This window comes from Pholcus phalangioides, unplaced genomic scaffold (assembly GCF_987345545.1).
Source record: "Pholcus phalangioides strain wild (caught in Gottingen) unplaced genomic scaffold, Ppha-v1.0 ptg000005l_1, whole genome shotgun sequence".
NCBI lineage: Eukaryota > Metazoa > Arthropoda > Arachnida > Araneae > Pholcidae > Pholcus > Pholcus phalangioides.
Genome location: NW_028301598.1, coordinates 8179239 through 8204694, shown reverse-complemented (window position 1 = coordinate 8204694; position 25456 = coordinate 8179239). Strand labels below are relative to the sequence as shown.

The following is a 25456-nucleotide window of genomic DNA, read 5'->3' as shown; positions in this document are numbered from 1 at the left end:
TTTCTATCCTTGTCCAAACCAAAACTAAACAAAGTCCTACAATAGGTCAACCCAATCTCCTCCTCTTCTTACAAAGAATCAGTTGACCACTCCTCCCTTGGACTTATGATAAGTAGCAAATGCCAATCAAAGAAAAGGTACTTCCGTATGTGCTTTCTCCCTCCCTCTCTCTTTGCTACAAAACAATGTACCACAGCACATTGTAGATGCTTATCACCACACAAAAAAATATACATGCCTATCAAAGAAAAACATTTTGAACACCAATTAACATATTCAACCATAAAAGAAAATCTGAAAAAGAAATTATTTGACACCTAATTAACCTATCTATGCAAAGATAGAATGTATCTGTAGCTATAAAATCAATCTGCGCCAGTGAAAAACATTCTGCTGAAATCATATCAATATTACATTTGGACATTAAAATCAAAATTTCAACTTTGTTCATCAAATATCGCAGAGTCACTAATATCACATGAGTTTTCAAAGAGAAAATAATTATATAATTGTAATGAATTAATAAAAAATATATATATGATGATAGATATTCACAAAGCTGGAAAAAAAACCAACCAAATAGCACTCTAGTTCTTATAGATACATGAAGAAATATCCAAATTGTATCGAAAAGTTCTCTACATAGATCAGTTCATCTTCACGTGAGTTTTACCAACGATAATAGACAGCATCGCTGGCTGTCTACAGTCTACAATGGCTCGTGATCCACAACTATGCATCTGTTGATGTCATGATGAGATGAATCCACTCCTAAGACACAGCTTTCCAAACCGCACTACAAAAACTATAGCAGGATTGTTTTTCACACACATAACCAAATGTCTATTACGTAATTTCACATAAGTAGAATTAGTCTAGTGTATGTAGAGAGAGCTACTCTACTCAGTGTGGCGGGACCTCCCAACGTTTCAGTTGGCAGTCAATCAGCTACCATCTAGGTAGGAGCAAGTGTTCTTTGAAATTCGGTGAGAGAGAGAGATGTATAACAGGCACAAAGAACCACTAAGCAACGTGGTAGTTCTTTCCCTCAATAACATACAGCTCATTGAGTTCCTGAATTATTGTGATTGTACCAGTCATGGGTTGCCTCGAGGTATGGAGCACTTTCTGACATATCGAATCGTTATATACCGAGTCGAGCTGTAAACTTTATGAGCACAACATTGAGCCAGTGCCCGTTTCGGAGCTGTGAAGACTATTACATAGCTGCCAACTTTTGAAAATGAAAATTCGGGAGATTTTCGCGCAAACCCGTATTTTATGCTAAAACCACTCCCTATAGGGATTTTTCCAAATAAAATAAGGATTTTCCAAACATAAAAGTTAAAGCGTAGGGAATAAAATCCCTACTCAAAAACTGAAGTCAAATTAAAATAAGGATTTTACACACATGGAAGTTAAACCCTTGGGAATAAAATTCCTACGCAAAAAACAAGTGAAATTGGAGGCCAAAACTTCAATGATGTAAAAATAAATATTATGTTCAATCAGAAACGCTGTGAATAAACATTCTGCGCGAATGACCCCAAAATCATCGGAAGATGAAGGAAAACACCGTCAATTTTTGAAGAACACTGACTTTTTGTGACACTTGCTTGATGTTTTTTTTTCACTTCACGACTGATGATGGCAGTCTTTCCATGACCGATGTGTATGTCCGTAACACAACTTGTACAAAAAGGAAAAGTCGGGCCTCTTCTGGAACGTTTGATGAAAGGAAATTCATCGGAATAAGTATCTTTAAAATTGATTAAATATGTTTTTGCTTATCATTATTCATGCTTTGTTATATCCCACGTACTTAACTTCAACAAAAGAAATTTTGACCACATGTGCATCACCATAATCTTCAATTATTATCCAGGACTATTGGCTGCTAAGCCATTTCCCTGCACGATAAGACAAACAACTTTCTTGTTACCATCAGAGGGTTTGTAAAACTTCCTTAAAAAGGGAATTTCCCCATTTACGACGTGTGACGTCATTTCGAAAGGGGGAAAAAAAGAGGCTTCATGCCCCACAAGAAATTCCTTAGGGATTGTTTTCATAAGTGGGGATTTTTTTAATGAAGTAGGGAATTTTTAGGGACAATTAGGGATTTTTGTGATTTTTGTAAAAATTCGGGAGATTTAAGAACTTTTCGGGAGATCAAGCGATGAAGATAAAATTCGGGAGATTCCCGAAAAATTCGGGAGACTTGGCAGCTATGCTATTATTGCAGAGATGTGAAACCATGATAGTTCAGGTGATCGCATCGTAAACGAATTTGTCTTTGAATTCGGCATGGAGAATTCTACATTCAGACATGAAGGCTCAACACTTTGAATCAGAGAAATGAACAAGAAGGGTCAAGTCTTACACTTGTCATCACCACTCTCTCTCAGCTCATTACATTATTTTTTTTTTTTTAGAATAAATATTTTGATATGCACACCAAAATTGTTATTGAGGACAAAAAAAAAATTCACATGAAATGTTAAACAAGCTTGTATTCAAAAATTGGTTATTGCACAAGAAATACGATCAATTGCAGTCTAATCTTGTTTTTTTCGGTTTCATTTATGTTTAGTGGTTGCCTGATCCATGAAAAAAGCCATTTTCCAGATTCTGACCAGGGATGGTCAGAATCTGAGCTCAAGGTCCCTTGAATGAAACTGGGGGACAAATGAGAGAACTACTACCTGAAGCAAGGTCAGCTGTCTCATTATATTGCGATGTCCCTGCGGTATGCATTGTTCTAACCTGAAACGCCGTTTTTGCTCACCCTGTTTCATCCCTATTTCTGAGATTATACGTATGAGTAGAGCTTGGCGGGAGAGGAGTTACCGGACGGCTTTGATTACGGGAAGTTGTGGGTATAATGGGAGATATCAGATCCTCTTCATTTTCTGGAACAGTTTCAAGATCAAATTGTCTCCTAACTTCAGGCTGTAGGTATTCAAAAGGCAGGGATACAAGTAGCTGTAGTTGGTCGCCACTAGTGTCTTCTAGGATATTACTATCGGAATCATCCCCTTCATTTGGAGCTGTGTTATTGCCCTCAAACGGTATTGATTCTTGTGGTATAGGATCTTCTATAACTTTTACTTCTGTATTTTCCATGTTTCTCCCCCATTCAAAAATTCCCTTGTTATTGACATTTTTTACACTGAATAGAACTGGGGACCGTTGCTCCTCCATCCGATAGGGTCCCTTTGATTTCCTGGCGAGATGTCGTGATTCCCCTTTTTGTATGTTCGGGAAATATACATAAACTAAATCTCCCACCTTTATGTTTTTATCAGTTGCCACCTGAGAACGATAATACCTTGTTTCTCTACTGCCAGCTGCATGTTTTTTCATACTATCTCGTGCGCTCAGTGCATTCTACATAAAATCTGCTCTGCATAGTTGTCAAATGCAAAATAATTTAGGGTAGATTGGCATGTCTCGCATAAATAATAGCAAAAACTGGGTGTCCAATGTGCTAGAATGAATAGAACTTCTATGGGACATTAAAACGTGTGGAAGCCATTGATCCCATTCTGATGTTTCGCTTACCATACATGATAATGTGTGACCTATGGTAGCATGACTTCTTTCATTTTTGCCATTAGTGCTTGGGTCATAAGAAGACTGACTCAATTGCCGAATGTTTAATTTATCTAACATTTCCTTGAATACAGATGAGTGTGAATTCGTACCTCTATCACTTAGATCCTAATCTGGCTTAACATATCTACAAACGATTTCCAAATAAAAGGTGTCTGCTAATGTTTGAGACCTGGTGTTTGGTAATGCCATCGCTTCTACAAATCGAGAAAAATCGTCCATCATAACAAATATATATTTATTTCCCCCTTCCTGTTGTAGGAAATGGTCCCATGATGTCTGCTAATGTTTGAGACCTGGTGTTTGGTAATGCCATCGCTTCTACAAATCGAGAAAAATCGTCCATCATAACAAATATATATTTATTTCCCCCTTCCTGTTGTAGGAAATGGTCCCATGATGTCTACTGATACAAGTTGGAAAGGGTAGTCGGGCTGAAAATTTCTCATTAATGGGAGAACCAGAACATGAAACATGCATGATTTCGAGGAATGTTTACAAGGTGCACATATGCAGACTTGTCAACATTTGGATGGAGGATGTCAGTAGCAATACATGTTGATTGACTGGGGGGACGGGGATTCAACCAACGTAAACTCCCACCTCCACTATTTATTTATTTGTAAAATTGCAATATTTTTCCAAATTTTATTTCGAATTCAGTTCCCATGAATGCTGAAAATGTTAAATCATTCTAAAATAAGTATTTCTCATTTTGCATTGCTTTTTCCTTATTTAAATTCATTGGAGTGTCATACTAAGAAGCAACATTACTTATACAGGGTTCCCAGCAAAATGTGCTTGATCATTTCCCTGACCAAAAGCGTGTACACTGTAACACGCATAATAAAAAATTCTAAACCATCCAATATCACTCTAAATTATCACCCCCCCCCCCCGTATTCATGGGTATTACATTCCGGGGGTGGAAAAAATACGGGAAATCTGCGAATAACCGAAAACATAGTTTTATTTGTTTATCTCGTTTCTTGAACATCATGAGAAGAGCAGGATGACGCAAAAGTATAAGGGAATGTAAAAGAGCGTGCAGCTACTGATTGTTGGTGATGTTTTCTGAAAGAAAATGGCAATTTCTGTTTGTTGTTTCTTCTTCATATCATCAAGTATGTTGGAGTGTGTTGACAAGACTTCCTCTACCAATTTCTCTACATGTGAAGAATGCACCATAGAGGGATCTATATCATGAAAATAATCTATCGCTGATTTCAACTTGTGAAGCCCTCCCCTATGTTACTCATGGTGAACTTGTATTTTACTTCTTTATTTTGATTCGTCTGGTACCGCTTGTTTCATGAGCAATCAACTGCATTAATTCTTCCTCAGTCAATGCCTCTGAATTGCTATTAATTAGCTGTTCGACTTCTCTTCTATATCCATATCATTGAACCCTTCTCCTACCACCTGTTTCACTAACCTGACAATGTCTTTTATATTCTCCTCAGTTGGATCTGTAAAAATAGTTGTGTCCTGGAGTGCACATGTGGCCAAAGATCAATCCAACCGAGTTGATTGTTTCTCTCTTACGAGCTGCCATGGTTCAAGTGATGACAGTAATGGCATTAGAGATAGCGTAATTCTTCCATACCTTCAATATATTTTCTGCATTTGCATGCACAATCATCTTCATTGAGTGACATGTATAGTGAGCCTTGAATGCTCGCATTACCCCCGATCAAGGGGGCTAAATGATAGATGTTGTATTAGAAGACATATATCAGACTTCCACACCATCAACTTTGAACTAATTGACAACTGGGTGTCCAAGAGTTTTATTCAGTATCAAAAGAACTTTGAATGGCATGCCTTAACTCTAAAGGTACTTCCGGACTTTTGGAATGAAACATTGTTCAAACCAATCCAGGAAAAGTGTTTTCGTAGTCCAAGCTTTTCTAATGTTCATCAAAAATACTGTGTGGGAGATTTGACTTATCCTTTCCCTTCAATGCTCACGGATTCATAGATTTAAAAATGATGGTGGGCTCTACCATGTACCCATACGCATTTGCACAAACAACATAGTAAGTCTACCTTAACTACAGTAAGTCTGCCTTAAAACCAGGGGCTTGCTTTTCTTCATGGGTGATAAATGTTTTCTGCTGCTTTTTCTTCCAAAATAGTGCAGTTTCATCAGCGTTAAACATCTGATGAGGTGAATATCAATTCTCTTCAATAATTTTCTACAAAGTCTTTGGAAATTTTCTAGCTGCCCCCTGGTCAGCAGTGGCTTGATTGGCAGTGATTTTTACATTGTGTAATCCAAATTGTTTCTTAAATCAATGAAGTCAACTTTTACTTGCATAAAATTCTGATGAAAGAGACGTTTCTCTACCCCTTCCCTTTATAGAAGAGTTAATTAATCTTTTCGCTATTTCCCATTATAATATTATGATCAATTGGACTACCCTCTTTGTAGCAGAAGACTCCTACAAAGAAGGTCTGTTACTAAACTTTTTAGCAAAAAACCCTGCATTTTCGGTATGAGAAACACATGGATTGCATAGACGATGCAAAGTTTTCGCTGCCACAGGTGCAGCTACGCCCACGGCTGACCGAATTTCAGATTCCCTTTTCTTGATATATCTCACCATAGATTCGTTGATTCCGTAATGACGAGCCACGGCAGCAATTGACTTACTTTCGCCAAGCATAGCCAATATATTCAATTTTTCTTGTAAAGTTTTCCCCTTTTTTTTCTCCTTTCAGAGCATTATCAGTAGCACTAGACAAATGAGCCATCCTAAACACGCACAACTCAAATCTTGTAAACAAAACATGTGAATAACAATTGCAGAAAAAAAAATTCCAATGAAGAAAAAATAACCTCAAATACAGGAACCACGAATACAGGGAGGGCCGAATGTATAACATTTTGTGATAATATACCATTGAAAAGCACATTACAGACAGAATGTTGATTTGATTTTGCCACCAAATCAAATTGTGTATATGATCTTGCACACAATACCAGTTTCCTTGGAAATCTCACACAGAGATAATTGAATTCAAATCATTCTTCAACATAAAAAGGTTAAAGGTTCTCTACCCACCGGCAGGAAAAAAAAAGCAAGGGGATAAAATGCTTTTTCAGAAGAGATAGAAAAGAAGTTAGAGCTTTGTTTTCAACAATGGAAAGGAGAGTCTCTCCTCTTTAAGGTACAGTCCCAAGAGAATTTGCTAGGAGACCCTTGGTAAGATAATTAAAGTTAATAAAAGTCTAAAGATAGTAAAAGTTTTTGTTGGACATAACTGCAAAAAACCACAGCAGGCGTGAACCGGCTCATACTTGTTCGGTCATTTTCAAAGGAAGACGCTCGTTCCGCTGCCTTTGTATTGAAAGCCATAAAAATTATTGCTTCCCCGAGACGACCACAAATCCTGACAAAGACTTTATCTTACCAAGGGTCCCCTAGCAAACTCTCGTAGGACTGTACCTTTAGACAGATCTCATCATCTATTTAACTCAGAGGGCAGAGTGTTCCTTGGCCAACATTGTTTTCCAGTATGTAAAATCCCACCCTTCAACTGATAACACATTCCTCTCAGTAGGGGATCTGGAGGAAAATGCTGATAAGGATTTTTTTTTCCCTCCCTCTAAAAATAATCTTCCATGGAAAAAAGTGAAAGTAAACCACTTGAATGTAGATTTATCCTCTGATTTTTTTCTCCTTCAGATTTTCCCTGACTTTTGAGAAATATTTAACATTTTCCCAGACATTCCAGGTCGCTGGGAACCCTGTTATATTGTTTTTCAATATGACACATTCCCTACTGTAAGGGGGAAAATTATAATGATAAATATATAACACTTGATTCATTAACTCAATTAGCAATAAGCTTGGTAATACAATCTGGTTTTAATTTTTCTTAGTTAACAGTTTTCTTAGTGATCAAGTTCATTCATCTGCTTAATTCATTCATGAAATCTTGGAAAACTAAATAATATACATAGAGCTTAGAGATTCGCTTTTGCAACTTACCTAAACAACAGCTGATAAAGACCTAGTTGATTTGCTGTTTTATGTTATTGAATCCATATTAAATAAGGTAATTGAGAAATATGCACAAATTTTGAATGAAAAAAATCGACGTTGATCAGCACTGATGAAGCTCTTTATGGCAAACACTTTTATAAGTCTGCAATCTGAATTCAATGAAAAGTTTTCTGATAATGTTTCCATGTTCAGTTTTTCTATCAACACACTTTTAATGGGGACAAACCATTTTTGTAGTCAGGAGAGGTTCTAGAAGTACCTTTTACTGCATTTGCCTCCTCAGGACTATTAATGTGACGCCCCATAGCATGGTGTCCTGGGCCAAAATTCCCATTCCAGTGCTCTACTGGTGGCTCTTGAGGGATTTGCTGAGCTTCCTTTCAATGTGAAGGGAATGATAAGTTATGATGTAGGGAAAGAAGCCAGAAAATGGCCTACAGAGCATTCCAAGGCAAATCAGAGGGACTTACATCCAGGCCCATCATATGGGGGGGGGGCGGCTTTTGAAAATACACTAAAAATGTATGTATATATATATATATATACAAATATATATACATACATTGAGTACATGTGCTTTGCCCTCCCCTGGAAAAAGTTGAAATGACGGTCCTGCTTACATCCTTCCTCCTCAGTGATCTTGCACAGTGGCTGGAGCAGCAACTTGTTGCTGTGTGGGTGGAGGATAAAAAAGAGCAAAAGTCAGACCCCTGGCCCCACAAGGGTGGAGCTGACAGGGCTCCAGGATGATTCTAGTCATTTTTTTGTTTTTTCACTCTATAAATTCATCATAAAGGGTCCCATGAGTCTGGTCTGGGGGGGCCTGCAAAAGATCCCAGCCTAGGGGGCCCTACTCCAGAATGTGGGGGGCCATGGACAGACCAACATATTACCCCCCCCCCCCCATCCTGTTCCTCAGCACATCAGAGAGTCCAGATCTTGAACAGTGGGTGCAGCTGAATCTTGGTGAATGGGTTGGTATGCATTTATTACCCCCTTCATATTATATATATATATAAGTTAAGAGATAAATAACTTTTAACCATCAGAGTACTTTCATGTAGACCATTATAGGGGCAAATTTTTCCGGGGAAAACACCCTTCACATAGAAGAGTTAAATGTTTCAAGTAGCTGTTTTTGGCAATAAATTATGAAACACTCAATGGGAGCGACCAGGGGCTTTTGTACTCTGCACCCTTATAATCTCCCCCTCCCCTTCGAATCCATCCATCCTACACGGAAGGAAAAACAGCAGTATAACAAGTATGCATGAGTCAAGCTCAACTGGACAATTATTTTCCTCTCGACAAGCTACCCAAAACCGCTATCACGTGACACTTTTTTTTAATTCTAAGAAAACAGTGAGATTTTTATCTCTTGTGCGCTGAAACCTTTCAGCGGATTTTTCCCTGGCAAGAAAAAAAATTCCAGAAACTAAAAAAAAAGTTTTTTCAACAGATTTAGGACCCTCTTGGATTTATTTACATTTATTCAATGTATAAAAACGGCTTCTGTAATATTGGGGGGGGGGGGTTCTTGCGTAGTTTAGTAAGTTAAACCGTAGAAACTACACACAAACAGTAACAGTTGGCAACTCTGCATATGTTAGGGTAACCACCCATCCTCCTTTTTGATGTCATTTCAAGAATCCTCCTACGTTTCAAAAAATTTGTTCTTTTGTCTTGCTTTTCAAGTTTCCAGAATTATTTTTCTGTTTTTCTGTGGAAAAATGTTTTTTTCTCCACTTTGAAACATATATATTTTTGTTGATATGAGTGTTTTGTGTTTTCCCCTCCGCATACATCCACTAATAGCCATCAAAATTTCCAGAATTTTTTCTGTTTCTGCTTTTTTTAGTGGTTTCATTCAGAGTTGGAAAAAACTATTGCTATAGCTAGTTTTATTGATCGAAATAGTGGCGCCATCTATTGGAAAAATTGGGATAAGTGACAACTAATAAATTCTCCCTTCTTCGTTTTCGAATCTGGTAACCCTACATATGTTCAAGTAAGAGTAGTGATGGTTCAGACTAAATGAATGAACAAACTAAAGGTCTATTCACACGCATCCACCATGGCTCGCTTCCGTCTTATGTCAGTTCAAAAGAATATTCTTCTTTCCTCTACTATTTCAGTCTACTACACTTATTAGCAGTAGAGAAGAATATTTTTGTCAAAATAACACAAGGTAGAGACAAGCCATAACTGATGTTTTTTCAATTCAATTTACTTTGCTTCATTTCTTACGTGAATTCAAGATGAGAAGAAAAAAAATCTGTCAAGGGTCAAGAGACTGGTTGATCTGAGGATGATGTCACTCTCCGCTATTCATGCAAAGGTTTTTAACAGCTGGCTGATGCAAAGATATATTTAGGAAAGAGAGAAAATTCTACTGCCATTGCGGGGAATCGAACCCACTTGGAAAGTGAAATGAATGCGTTCAATTCCTCAACATGGCAGTCGAATTTTCTCTCTTTCCTAAATATATATTTCCACCAGGCAGCTGTTAAAAACCTTCATATAGACTGGTTGATGCATCACAAGTTTATAATGAATAATGATGTTTGCATATAGCCCTTAATGGTAACTTACTGAAGTCAATTGTGAGAGAATGGAACTTTTACTAGTTATAGCAAGAGTTAACAACCAAATTTAATTGTTTATCAATTTACTTTAATTGCAGGAGTAAACAAAATTAATTGGGAGATGCTGAAGTAGAGGCTTTTTTTTAGTAACCTATCTTAACTTCAGGAAATGACGCCCACACACACACACACAGTGGGACGGTAGAGATAGATATACAGCTTTTCTTCTCAGCCCAAGAAATCAAGGGCCTGGGTTCGAGTCCAGACGGAGATGAGATGATTTTTCTTTCCGAGTTCACCTCAGCATAATATCCAGAAAAATATCTGTTTTCTTGCCTATTTAAGACTGTTTTTCTTGCAAAAAACCATGCTTGGTTTCTAAGAAATTTGGTATGCGGAACCTAAATTTTTCTGATTTGTCAAACCTTGACTTAATGAATTGCTTTTCACGGTATGACCAATTTTACTGAGAACCAAAGTCAAATATCTTCACAGCCGATGTGTTCAATAAATTTTTATTGAGAGAATTTTTAAAAAAAACAGAAAAAAAAAAGGATTCACATGTTCAACCAAAACAGGGAATGTGATCTCCTAGTAGATAGATGGAGAGAGATTCTATTTCATCAAAAGCAAAGAGGATAACCCATTTCCTTTTTATACAAAGCAGTTTCTTTAGCAGTGGTTTGCTGGTTTCAGAACAGGTTTTCTTTCCTAAGCCAGTGAGGGATGAAACCGTAGTTTTTATCTCCATAAACATACAGAACCAATTGTTTGATTGTGATAAATTTTGGAATTTTCAAGTTGAGTTAAAAAAAAAAAAAGGTATCCTAATGTTGAAGTTATGTCCTGATTAATATACATGGAAAATTTTTGAGAAGATGGGTAAAAAAATTGAGGATTTACAATGACAACAATCTGAAAAAAAAGGCTAAAAAAGGCTCTTCAATTCAAACAGGATGGGGGGCAAGCACCAAAGTTATGTATAGTGAACAGGGCATTTATTCCCTCTACCCGCCCAACAATGACGAAATTTTTTAAAGGGTGATTGTCCATCGATGTAAAGTGATGATCAATTTTATGTACGGTTGATCCTCAGTAATTGCAGATTTGCTGCTTTCGTATTCGCACCCTCCTTCCCAGTTTTCTGCAAAAACACAGTTGCAATGCTAATTCTCGTATTGGAACAAAATAGGAAGTTTGTGTTTAAATAAATCTTTTAACACCCCTCCTGAGGTTTTTGCTAATGCTTAAGTCCTCTATATGCCTTTTACTTTGCCACATCTAGCATTCAGCTGCTTGTTCGGATGTTATGCCAACATCTATGGCTTGCTATCACTAACATTCATGATTGTGCATGCATTCGAAGAACATGCAAATGCAAGAAATATCTTAAAATCCTAGATAAATTTCACCGATGCCATTAGCATCATTGCTAGAGCTATGGAAGCTATAAAGATGAGAACATCTTGCATTGAAAGAACTTTTTGTCACAATGTGTGTATGAGAACACATCGACTTCTACAGAGCCAGCCACAAAAAGATTATGAAAGATACTGTTATGTTAGTGAAAAAGGCTACTTGCATCAATTTGCTAGAAAATAATATGAAATAGTGTTTGTTTGGTGTAGAAACGATAATTAGGTAAGTAATTACAGAAATTTTATAAATCGTACCAAACTGTCGACAAACTTTTAGTATTTTCAACAAATTTAACACGTTTGCCAACTAATTTGGTAGCATTTTCGAGAGGTGTGTGGAGGGTTCTAGCTAATCCTCAATGAACGAGAGGATCCAACTACCTTATAGAATTTTATTTATTTCTCCCTGGTAAAAGAGAAAGTAAGAGCATGAGTCTACTTCATACATGGGTAAGTGATGTATTTGCTTTAGGTCCCCAATTTACAGTTGCACAACACATATTTGCTGGCTAACTAGAAACTGCTGTCCCTATTCGTGGAGGGCCTCCTAATGTCTGCTTTATCCAAGGTTCCCCCACCCCATGTCAAAATCAGACTCCGAAACGAGTTCTGTCGTCACAGCTATTTGTTTTGTGTAAATAGTTGGTATACAAATAAATTTGTGAAGTTCTATATCATGTCTTCATGCCTTTTGCTTGCTTCCAATGGCTTGGCAAAAAAATTCAGTAAAAATATTTTAATTTTCACAGATCAAAGAATTCTGTATTAAATGTATTTCCTCTATACATCACATATACAAATTTTTTGACATACCCTACAATACCATATTAACTCTCTTGCACATTTTCACACAAAATAAATCACAAACTCGATAACAATGTGGCAAAAGAAACAGGAAATCCTCATTCCTTACCTGTGTGCAAGTGAAACGAGAAACTTGACTCCCTGATATGATTTCTTGCTATCATTGGCCTGATTTGCTCGTATTATTGCTGCAAATAATAACCAAACAAAAAATCTTTTGAATACTTGCAAGAACGAATTAACTATTACATTACAACTAACTTCAAGTACATAACTTCATGGTTGTTAATAATATTTTTCAACTAAATGCTTGAATAAAGAGTGAAACATTATGAATAATTTGGATCTAAACAAAAGGAAATTTTTCTCACAGAAAAAGCTACTGATTTCATATGAAAAATACATAAAGATAAGACTCACCAAGAATACCACTAAAAGAGACATTTTTCTCGCTGATGCAGCCATCAATAACTAACCTTATGCGGTAAAACTGCAGTGGATCTTCGATAGCCTGTTCGGAAATAGAAAATTCATATTTCTTATTCCTTCAATCATTTGGAAAGTAATTTGATAGTACATTCACACTTTTTATAACAAAATTATTCCTTGACCCCAAAAGTACACCCCAGGTGGTGACAGCAGAGATTGTTTTGTTTTTAAATTTTAAATACTATCTCCTGTCGCCACTTGGGGCAGGCATATTGCTGAAGTTCAAGATCTCTGCTTAGTGGATCAAGCTGCTGTTTTTGTCTCTATGGTGTATTGAAAGAAGAGTTTTGTTCTGGGCTCTATTCCCAGCAGAGACAAACAAATATTCGTTCCAAAGTTAATCCTAGCATTAATATCCTGAGAGAGAGAATCTCTCTCCTAGAAATAGTTTTCCCAGGCTCTGTGACAAACACTAAGCTAGAAGGATTGTCAGCGATGAAATAAATCTAGTGGCAGCATTCTGGCTTTTGTGTAGTGGTTAAGAAACAGTTCAGTGTAAAGATATAATCTACAACAGAACCTCACTAGACCAAATTAATTGGATGGACACTGTTCATATAATTCATATATCAACCATCTAATAAAAGAGTGCACCTCACAAATGCGTAATTACACTTTGGAAATTTCACCTTGAAAAAGAGATGAGCAGACTGGAAGGTTGAACATGATATGACATCTCTATTAGGTACAAAAGTCAAACGTTACTGACGTGAAATAAGTACAAAAGCAAAGTGATTTCATCATCAAGCTTATATTACTGGAGAGAGGACTGAATTGCCACGAAGGCAGCAACATAGAGTGCAAGGAAATCGTGTGACGCATTGAATAACGCAGTTCATACTGCCTGGCAACTTCCCTGTATGGAAATGTACTGTTCCGTCTCCTAAGTATTGCAATTAGTTATCTTCTAAAGATTTAAAAAAAAAAGATTAAATTATTTTAATTAATTGTGGAATAATTTCTTTCAACCATTCTGGAATAATTTCTTTCAACCATTCTGGAATAATTTCTTTCAACCATTCTGGATTTGTTTCTTTCACTAATGCTAAAATTATTATTTTTTATCAATGCTGGACTTCCTACGTATGGCATAAGAAAATATCAGATTGTGCTAGCATTCAATGCGGCACATGATCTTTTGATGAATGAAGTTGTGTACACCTTTCTCAGCACTACCAAGGCGGAGAATGCCGATTAGCTCAATGGATTTCATATAAGCGTGCTATTCAGCTCTAAATTGGTAAAAGGCATTTTTGCATTTGTGATTTTTTAAAAAATAAATTTAAAATGATGTTCTACCACATGCACACACAGTTTTCTACAATGTGTTTCTACATACTACAATTGATATGGAAATTAAGACAATGCTTGGTTTAAATATCGTTTAAGCCTATAGAAAGCACAAGATCAGATTTTTAAAATTCTAAAATATTGAAAATCTCAGTAAAGACTAATCAATATATTAGCCAGAAAATTCAAGAGCATGATTCTTATACATACAATGAATAACAATGATTGAAACTTACAGCCACCTCCAGAAGCAAGAAGGACAAATTTTTCAATTCGTTTGAAGGCACAGTAGAATACTGGAGCTGCAAAGTAAAGCAAAAAAAAAAAACATTTTCTGTAACACAGACAAATTCATATACAGGGGTGGCTATAATTGAACTAACACTACCTCACACCTATGTAGCATTGATTCTAATGGACACACACATACTTCATTGAAACTCTTAACGCCGGTGAAAGAATCCAGACACACATTATGTATAACATAAACATTTGCTACACATAATAAAGTTAAGATTACGAACAAACATTTTATTTTCACATAGTATATACTGCATCCCTAACTCTGAAAAATCACTTTTTGTAAATAAACAGCTTCCTTAACTCCTTCTGCGAGTGCCATATATTCTGCTTCAGTAGAGAACTTAAAGCAACAGTCTTTTGCTTACAGGATTCCCATGAAATTACACTTCCATTTAGTACAAACCAATAGCCAATATAAGATTTACGATCATTGTTATAATTTCTCCAATCTGCATCTGTATAACCATATAAACTATCATTGCAACATTCAAAAATTAAACCATAATTAATTGTTTTCTTCAAATATCTCAATACATATTTTGCAGCAATACAGTAAGAATTATCAAAACATGTTAAATATTGACTTAGGTTACTTACTGCATGAGCAATATCTGGTCTAGTACAAATAGCTGAATACATCAAAGCCCCTACTAATTCCACATAGGAAGAATCAATTTCTTCATTATCATCAGACTTTTTGAGCTTTGTGCTAATGTCTATGGGAGTTGTAATGGGATTGCAATCAGTGATGTTAAAACGATCTAATATAACCAGATTGAAATTTTCCCATTTTTCTGATTGAACTCTACATCAAGACAATGTTTGACTAGTACCATGTATTTAGCAGATAATTCCCTTTTCAAATGCTTGTCTTATTCAAAAATTTTATCACAATCTTGAAAAATGCCAGAACGTCACACACATATACACTTAAAATAGTTAACTTACCTTTACGTGACATAAAATACACACAAGGATCTGTAACGATATTAACAAAACCAAAACATTTAAAATTTGATCAAGTTTCAAGAACCAACGTCACCCAGACTGTTTCAAACCATATAATGTTTTGACCAATTTACATACTTTGTTACCACTTGATAATTCGTTCAACATATTTTTAGCTTTCGCAACTAAACCATGATCCTTTTCAGCATAAACAATATCACATAATATGTCATTCAAATATTTAGGACATTCCATAAAAATATTATCTTCAAGATTACCATTTAGAAATGCAGTTGCAATAACAAAATAATGCACATTTACCGTATTTTCCTCCGTATGATTCGCAGATTATCTGTTAAAAAAATGGTTAAACATTTAAAAAAATTCAGATTATCTTCCACTGTGGACAATCTGCAGAAAATGATGTTATCAGCCTGATAAGTCTGAATTTCAAAGGTTTTGATTGAACTGTAAATTTTGTTTTGTGTGTAAATAATGCTATTGCTTCATAAATAAATTTCATTAATTAGCATACCAAGGGACTGATTATTGAAACACAAGCTAAGTTTTATTAATCTCTTCTTAAATCCTGCAGATAATATGCTGCTGCAGATTATACATTTTCTCTTCTTCGAATTTCGCGCATGGAAAATACGGTACATTCAATTTTACAGTTAGAGCCATTAACAATCTGATAGAGCTTTGGCAAGCAACAGGTGCAAACGTTTTGCCAAAATCTACACCAGGTTTTTGATTGAAACCTTGAGCAACTAGCCTAGTTTTTTTACGATTTGAAGACCCATAAGCATTATACTTATTTGACAACACAAATCTACTACCAATTATATTACAGTTCTCAGGTTGATCAAATATTACCCACGTATCATTTTTTAAAATACAATTCAGTTTTTCAGCCAATACATTTTTCCATTCTCCTGAGTTCGAAGAAGATAGCGCTGAGTCAACAGGTATATCAGCTGTCTGAGCCGTATCCACTGTATGATACTGCTTCCGGTGTTCTCTTGAACTGGTATGAATCATTTTTGGTCGTCCTCTGCCATGCCTCATTGAACTGCTGGTCACAGTCCTGTCAGCACTCGTATCTCTATTGGCATCATCAGATTCCTCGCAAGCACCATCATGAAGATTGACCTGGAGAAGCAGTAATTCAATTTCACGATCTTCTGAGTTTGACCAATTTTCGGGCATTAAGTCCTGAAATCGCCCACCAGTGATGTCTGTAAAAGTCTCCAAAAACCTGACACTTCTAGATATTTTTATCTGTTTCTCATCTGTCAGCAAAATATGAAAAGCTTTTGATTCTTCAGAGTATCCAATGAATACACCTGGTTTTGCACAAACTTCAAATTTACCTGTTTTTATTATTATTAATAAAAACATATGATTTGCAACCAAATACTTTGAAATAGTTTACATTAGGAATTCGACAGTTTTAAATGGTGTCTTATAATCAAGAGTACTTGAAGAACATCTGTTTCTGATATAATTTGCCGTTAATATGGCTTCAGCCCAAAAAGAAGCAGGTAACTTTGATTTAATCAAAGAACATTGAGCCATGTCTAACAGAGTACGATTTTTCTTCTCAGAAACTCAATTTGCTCAGAAGTATTTTTAACACTTGACCCCATGGTTCATATAACATATGAACCAAATTTCAACAAAATATGTCCACCAGAACAGACACTACATAGGTCTATAAGACCTGTCAGTTTAATTATAACCACCTTTTATAAAAGATGTGAAGTAAAGATGATGATAAAAAAAGTGACACTTTTTTTTAATTCTGCTGTTACATAAAATAAGATTGGCATTGAAGTTAAAAGTTTCTACAAAATTCACAGTGAAAAAAAAATTAGTTTAATTTCAAATATTTTAGGAGAGAGTGCAATTATGAAAGTGTCAGATTGAAACTGCTGAAAGGAAAATTTGCCAAACACTGATAATGATATGACATTCTCAACATGCTTAATTTATTTTAAACTTGGAAAATCATTGATACTTGCTCTGAGCAATTTTATTCACAAATGATCAAGCTACAAACCAAATATTTGCTGCTTGGCAAATCCCAGATTAATCTTGGTGACTTTTATCAAAAATGTTCAACTACACTCTTCCTGGGGAAGGGGGGGGGGGAAGCTTTCTTTAAATAGGGGCTTTCGATGAAATCTATATAACTTTCAGAATGTTAGGTTATGATCTAGGAAATTCCTTTTCCGATGTTTCACCTACATCTGAGACAGAGATTACCACATCTTTAGAGATGTAGTTGCATGTGAATCTCTGTAGTAAGTAAGAGTCTGATAATGTCAAGTTGTTTCACATATTCATGCCTGAGGTTTGATCAGCTTCAGTGCAGTAATTATGACTGGTCTGAAATAACGGCAAAGAAGTTATAGGCATACATGTTTCATTCATTATTTTTGTTAATCGTCTTAAAAAAGGAAAAAAAAAGAGGTAATACTAACCATAACCTGTTGTATAACAGAAGTAGAGAACGTCTCATTGCAGAAACAACACTGTGTGAGCATGTCAACAAAAATTGAAATAGAGCCTCCAACTTCTCTGCATGCACTGACGACCTGAAACAGCAAAATTGGAAATCGCAAAACTTTAATATCATAAATGTAGATAAGAATGGAAACTTTATAACATTTACAATGAAATGAAGAAAATGTTTATTTTCTTTTGATACAAATGATGCACTTGAATCTTTGTATCAATATGTGCATGTGTGTGAGCTATATGGGTCATTCCTAAAACAAAGTGTATGAATCGTTTCCGAGATTTCATAATGTATTTTTGAAATTAATTAGTTCCAGCTTAAAAAAGTGCTAAACAAAGGGACTTTGTGCAAATCTGGAATTTTTTTTCCAAAAAACTTGGAATCACATGTTATAAATGTGCTACAGATGAATAAAAATGACCATAAAATTTTGAAAAAAAAATTTTTTTTTCTTATGAAAAACAATTTTTTTATTCATGTCCCAAAATTTTTCTCATCTCAAAATGTCCACTCTGTTACAGCCCTTCGGGAGATATATTTTTATACCAGATAAAATTTGAGCTTATTGAACAAAGGTTCACTTTTCATGCTCGATGAACTTTTTTTGATTTGACTTTTGAAAAACACCTTTATATTCACGTTATGTCTTAGTAAAAGATTTTTTACTGTGGAATGTCCACTCTGTTACATCATTATCATAAATAATTTTAAAAAAAAATTTTCATCTATATTAACATCAAGTGAGAGTGCATGGAGATATGCTTGAAAATATAATGAAAGTGTTCATCAAACATTTAAATTTATGATGAAAAAATAATAATTTAGGTTAATTTGTCCACTCTGTTACATTTTCCGAAAACTTAAGCAACAAAACAGAATGGACAATGACTTAAAGTGAAGTTTTCTTAGTTAAGAGCAGGATATGCCGATTTAAATCAACATGATTTAAATCTTGATTAAAATAACAATTTAAATTAGGGATGGGATGAATAGTGATTTGGCTGAATAGCCAAATATTCAGTATTTAGCTATTCAGCCATATCACTATTCATATATTAATTATAGAGCCAAAAATATTATTTGTGAATGTAGTATATATTCCGCTAATGACTTGGCTGAATATCAAATATTTGGTGACCAAATATCAATCTTCTCGAAAAATTAATCATAATTATAAATAAAATCGGTATTTTAATTGAAAATTAAATTATTGGTAATTTCAGATGATTGATAATGAATTTTAATTATGCAATTTATTAAAATAAATATTAAAAAACTGGTAATTGAAAGATTTTTATTGCCATGATAATGACAGTCAAATTTAATAATGTGCCCGAGTGGCATGGTGGTAAGATATTCGTCTACCATCGTGAAGGTTGTTGTCTGGGTCCCGGGTTGGAACCCAAGGGAGGATATAGATAAGATATTTTCCCTAATGAACTCGAGGCGACCACCGATAGACAGTGACTTCACTTCCAGCCGATCTCACTAATGGCAGTAAATTGCAATATAGCGATATGGCCAGAGTTGGTGTTTGGTAAAGTAGTAGTTAGTCAAATTTAATGATGTATCACATTTTAATATTACTTGCAGAATTAATTAGTTTTTCAACACTTGTCACAACTTGACATCTAATCAAGAAAACGTCAACCATTGTTCACTGTGAACTAGTAATGCATCATAAAATTTACAACTTATTTTCTTATTTTGCCTCTTTCATTATCTCAATACATTTCTTGTCAAGGTACATGCTTCAGTTAGTAAACTTGTGTAAATGCAGTAGGATTTTCAGTTCATGTTTTACTTATCCAAGAAATTCACCCTGATATTTCTGTGAAAGGGATATACATCGCACAATAAAATACAAATACAAGGCCACCACAGGCAAAATGCCCAATGAAGCGGCAGAGAAAAAGATGCCCATAACAAATATGGAACTTTTCAATATGGAACGCTCAATTGAAACTTTTACATATAAAAGGCTTCCATGAAAGATGTAAAACTTATAGCTTGATGAATGTGTGACTGGTGGAAACAGTAAAATAATAACAACGATTCAATCAGAAACTTTTAATCAAACTTATTATGTTATGAATTGACCTATTCAAAATAAATTTTGGTTTCAGATTTTTTCTATTGATTACACTACTCAACACTGATTTTGTTCTAAAAAAAAATTTCACTGATTTCAGGGTGCTTTTAGAGCACTGATTCTGAATCTCACATTGGTTTTATCAGATCAGCTCGTTTTTGGGATTAAGTGAAAGATGAATTTCAATAGTAATACCATAAGCTAGATGCAGATCTATGGGGTGATCAGTGTGATCCTTCCCCCCCAATCAAAACATGATAATTCATGAAATGTTCGGAACGTTTATATCATATTACATTCAATAAAACCGTTGAAAATTACCTGCATAAACGTTTGATTAAATAACAACTTCAAGAAACCTTCGACTAAAAAACAGAAGAAAAAAAAACAATACTTTTCACAAAAATTTGGGATGGAGAAAAAACAGAAAAAAATCGGGACTATTCTGGGAAACACAGGACAAAATAAAGGGTGTACGGTCACCCTATTCCCAGTGCATAACTCATTTTATTTATTATTATTATTTTGTAAAATCACCCCTCCCAACAATGAGCTCTGGATCCACTCATGCTACAAGCAGCATACAAATCACATTGAAACTGTGCGAAATGTAAATCATTAATAAACTTAATGTAGATACATAAAGATCACTGATGTCTGGTGATGATATAAATGTGATGAGTTGAATGAAATAGGAAAGTAAATAAAAAGTTGAAAGAAAAATTTCCACACAAAAAATTAGTGGCTGCAGACTATACTGAAATATTGATATTATGCATTATCTCACTAGAGCCGATTTGACAAAACCAACACCAGTTTTGAAATCAGCAACCCCAATATACCCTGAAGCCATCAAAATTTCCTTTGGGAACATGAAATTTTTTTTTCTTTCCTAAAATTTGGCTATTTTAACCTACTCACAAAGGTTTAGTTTTATGGTAGTTATTAGAGCCAGTGTATTATCCGAAAAATAATAATTTTCAAGAATTACTTCATCCCTCTCAAAAATTTTTAAGGGTAGTTCAGCATACAATATTCTTGTACAATAAATGCCATCAAACTAGAAATTATAACCATAAAATAATATAGACTCATACTTTCTCGAAAACAAAACAAAATGACTAATGCTTACACAAATACTTAAAGAATATTTATGGTTGCCTTATTCTAAGTATGGATAGAGCTTCTCAATTTACCCCAACATGTTTATCGTATTTCTTTTGAAATGTGTCAGTTGTGTAATGCACTCTACCCCGAGGGTAAGCTATTCCATTTATTAACAACTCTATTAGAGAAAAATTCTCTGTGACAACATAACCTAGAATTGTTCCTTACCAATCAATACTGTTGTCCCCTCGTAAAAGCAATCGATTGACGGCAAATTAATAAATCATGGTCCATCCTATCCATCTCGTTGAAAATTTTGAACACTTTGATCATATCTCCTTGACACCTGCGTTCATCCAATGTAAGCATATTCAAAAAATGAAGTCTCTCTTTATAACTCAAGCCCTGTGTGCCCAATAAGGACATGCATGGCTCTTCTCTGCACCCCTTCAACCAAGTCTATGTCCCTGTGTAGGTATGGTCTCCAAAACCTTACAGCATACTCCAGTCCAGGATGAACCGAGCCTCAGAAAAGAGGAAGAACGACTTTAGGAAAACGTGAAGAGAAAACCATAATCTCTGTAAAGCTTGTGTTGTGAAATGTAAAGAACATATTCTGATTGATTTGTAAAAAAAAAATTTTCTTGCTCCTGAAGGAGGGGGGGTTAATATATTTTTAGCATTTCCAAAACACCAAGTTATAAGTTTGGTGTATGATTGGTGAATTTGGCGGGACTTTGAAGTGACATCAATTTTTAAAGCGTTATAATTGTTATCAATTATGTGTCAGATCAAAAACTGAAAACACTTTTCCATATTAGTTTTTCACAAGGAATCACTTCTGTAATTATTGGGTAGTTACCACCCTTTACATAAATAAAATATTTTGATGATCCCACACAACTCTCCCTCTGTCACACACACAAAAATTAAATGCACTCACCTCCTGTATATACCTATAGGAGCCTAAGCCATACAAAGCAGCTTTGACGTCCTCAGGCATTGCCAACAAAGCAGAGTCAGAGGAAGCCCACACTGATTGGATGACTTTGAAATTTTCTATATCTATAAGAATGGAGGAACGTTAAAATAAAAATAAGAATAATGTTAAAAATCACAAAGTGAACAATTGATAGTTTTTTTAAAAACCCATTTATTAGAATTTTTTATTTTTTTATTTTGTTAGGGTAATTCAGGGGTCTCCCACCTTTCAAGCACGGTGGGCCAAATTGAAACTTCCCATGAAGCCCACAGGCTAGCAATTCATGTAATTTTATGACATCTCAATAGAAGGGGCCAATGGGACCATGAGTTAAACAGGGACAAACATAATTGAAGACTTATTCATTCTGAAATAATTTCTTTCATTTATTATCAATTTTTATTAGCTCTGAAATAATTTTTTCACTAATTATAAAAAATTTTGATTAATTGCTGATTAAATTAATTATATGATATTAACTTTAACCTGAAATAACTTAAAATGATCAATTATTTTGGTAATTCCAAAATTGTTTTCCTTTTATATCTTGAAATTATTTGTCAATAATTATACCATTACTCTTTTATTAATTGTCAAATAATTTCTATCTGAAATTAGGAAATTATCTCTCTCTCTGATTTATAAGTTATTTTTTCCACTAATTCTGAAATTATTTTATTCAAAAATCATTTCTTTCATTTATTCTGAAAATAATATTCCAAAATTGTTGCTTTCATTAACCATTTAAAGGCCAAACTATGAACAAAGTCACTTATTGTTTTGAAATTTTGAATTTGAGGTCCTTTTACATGCATATACATAAATCAACTTTCAAATTTGAAAGGGGGGGGATTTTTTTTCTTTGTTTCTCATGATGTTCCAGAAATGGAGTGTTGGCACTTAAGGAGAGGTGAAAGCGGAAACTGGTATCACCCATATTCTGACTATTACTTATTTCTGGAGTACAGTTATCACATGAAATTTTCTACTTTCTTCTACAAATTGAAATTCACAATGCATATCAATTTATATCCTAAATATATCCATCTGCTAAACCTGTTTCCCCCATCAGAAATCACACACACATGCAAGAAAAAAAATACAGTGGAAATTGTCCTTACAAGTGTTTTTTTATTTATTTATTTATTTATTTATTTATTATTATAACATGCAAACATACAGGGTGATTATAAAAAAACTATCCCGACATATGGGCCCCTAACTATCATACCATTCACAGAAACTGAATGAAATTTTGGCATAAGGTATTTTGAGGTATGCGCTCAATAATGATATGGAAAACAACAGTGTCACTCTAAAAGTTACGGTTACAGTGAGAAAATTTCGAAAATATCAAATGGCAACACCAAGTTTTTTGTATTGGAATGTGATTTCCATTGTGAAAAACCCTAAATAGCTTTCGAACGTCAACTGTAGCATGAAAATCACCGGCGTTAGATAGGCTAAAAGTGAGGACAACCAATGAGGACAGAGAAGCAGCATAAAATAAAGCATTTTATTGTGTTTCACAAATTTTCCACATGACCTTGTAGAGGACTAATCAGGCTGGGATCTCAGCCGAAGAAATGGTGTGACGAATGAAACGAACATTAATGCTCTGGTGCACGGCCTTTTTACTTTTTCCTTGCCTAGATCCGGGGATTTTCGTGCTACAGGTGCCATTCCAACGCTATTTAGTGTTTTTCAGTATGGAGATCGCATTCCAATACAAAAAACTTGGTGTTGCCATTTGATATTTTCGAAATTTTCTCACTGTAACCGTAACTGTTAGAGTGACACTGTTGTTTTCCATAGCATTCTTGAGCGCATACCTCAAAATACCTTATGCCAAAATTTCATTCAGTTTCTGTGAATGGTATGATAGTTAGGGGCCCATATGTCGGGATAGTTTTTTTATAATCACCCCGTATATACAAGCATATACAGAAACACATTCAACATACACTTTTGACCTCAAGGGACATGCCTGTCCTTCCAGTAGGTCTATAAGGGTTTCTATGTAGATTATTTTTCTTAGCAACAGCCTATTATGGTTTAGGCCGGTTTATAATTGTTCAATATACAGGTTTTTTTTTTTTTTTTGTATTTATCTTACAAAGAAATTTTACATACAGATGGATTGTATCATGTGGTTGTATTATTGTTGTAATATATATTCTAGACTGGTATTCATAGAAAACGTGAATATATTTTTATTAGATCTTATGTAATTATTTGTATGATTGATTTTATGGTATAGATTCATTATTTTTGGAGCGGTGTATCTATAACTCTTTTGAAATAACGTTTTATTCGTTTTTGGCACTTAATATATGTTATTTAATCTAGATGATTGTTCTATTTTGTTTCATTTCTAACCAATTATTGTTTAAGAATGAAAATTTTATTAGTCTATAAACATAGTTTTGTCTTATAGTTAGCTTATGGCATTCTGTTTTGTTGGTGTTTATTGTAGGGCTTGTTATTTGGGATCTTATCTTGTTATATATATTATCTAGTTTTTATATATCTATTTGATATGCACCTCCCCAAGCAGTGATTCCATATGTTGCTGTTGAATATATCCAAGCACAAAATAAATCTTTTAGAAAGTTATTGTCTATTGTGTCTCTTAGTCTATAAAGAATTGCTGCATATATTCTTAATTTTTTTATTATTTTTTCACACTGTGATTTCCATTTTAAATCATCTTGTATTATTATTCCTAGGTAGTTGTATTCATGTACTCTTTCAATTTCTTGACAGTTACATTGTAATATATGTTGACACGGACAATGATCATGAATTTTTATACTTAAATTTGCCAAACTATTTATGTTTCTTGTTTTTAAGCATATGTATTTAGTTTTCTGTATGTTTAGCTTTAGTTTATTTTTCTTGAGCCAGTTACTGATTTTAAATAGGTCCACTTCAACTTTTTTTATTAAATTTGTAATTTCAGTGTCTTCAACATACAGTACTGTATCGTCTGCGAATGAGATTAATTTACCATTTATGTTGAGTTTGAATATATCATTTATGTAAATGAGAAACAATATCGGGCCAAGCACAGATCCCTGGGGGACACCTTTTTTTACTTCTATGAATGTGCTCATTTCTTCACCTATTTTAGCTGATTGTTTCCTATTAGAATAGTATGATTTAAACCAGCTCAATATGTTTCCACGTATACCAGCTGTTGACAATTTTCCTGTGAGTATCTCTAAATCTACGTAGTCGAAGGCTCTTTTTAAATCCAGAAATATCGTTATAGAAAATTTATTGCAGT

General features: G+C 34.5%; 1 protein-coding gene across 2 annotated transcripts in view; it reads right to left on the bottom strand.

Moving 5' to 3' along the window:
* LOC149085974 (ubiquitin carboxyl-terminal hydrolase 24-like) overlaps positions 1-25456 on the bottom strand; it is a 212670-nt gene that overhangs the window by 10499 nt on the left and 176715 nt on the right. For both annotated transcript variants that reach the window (XM_089232271.1, XM_089232272.1), the window contains exons 53-57: positions 22129-22250; positions 17949-18062; positions 14448-14513; positions 12853-12943; positions 12542-12620 (exon numbers count right to left, since the gene is read on the bottom strand). In XM_089232271.1, the coding sequence (XP_089088397.1) occupies positions 12542-12620; positions 12853-12943; positions 14448-14513; positions 17949-18062; positions 22129-22250 (472 nt within the window). The remainder of the gene's footprint in view (positions 1-12541; positions 12621-12852; positions 12944-14447; positions 14514-17948; positions 18063-22128; positions 22251-25456) is intronic.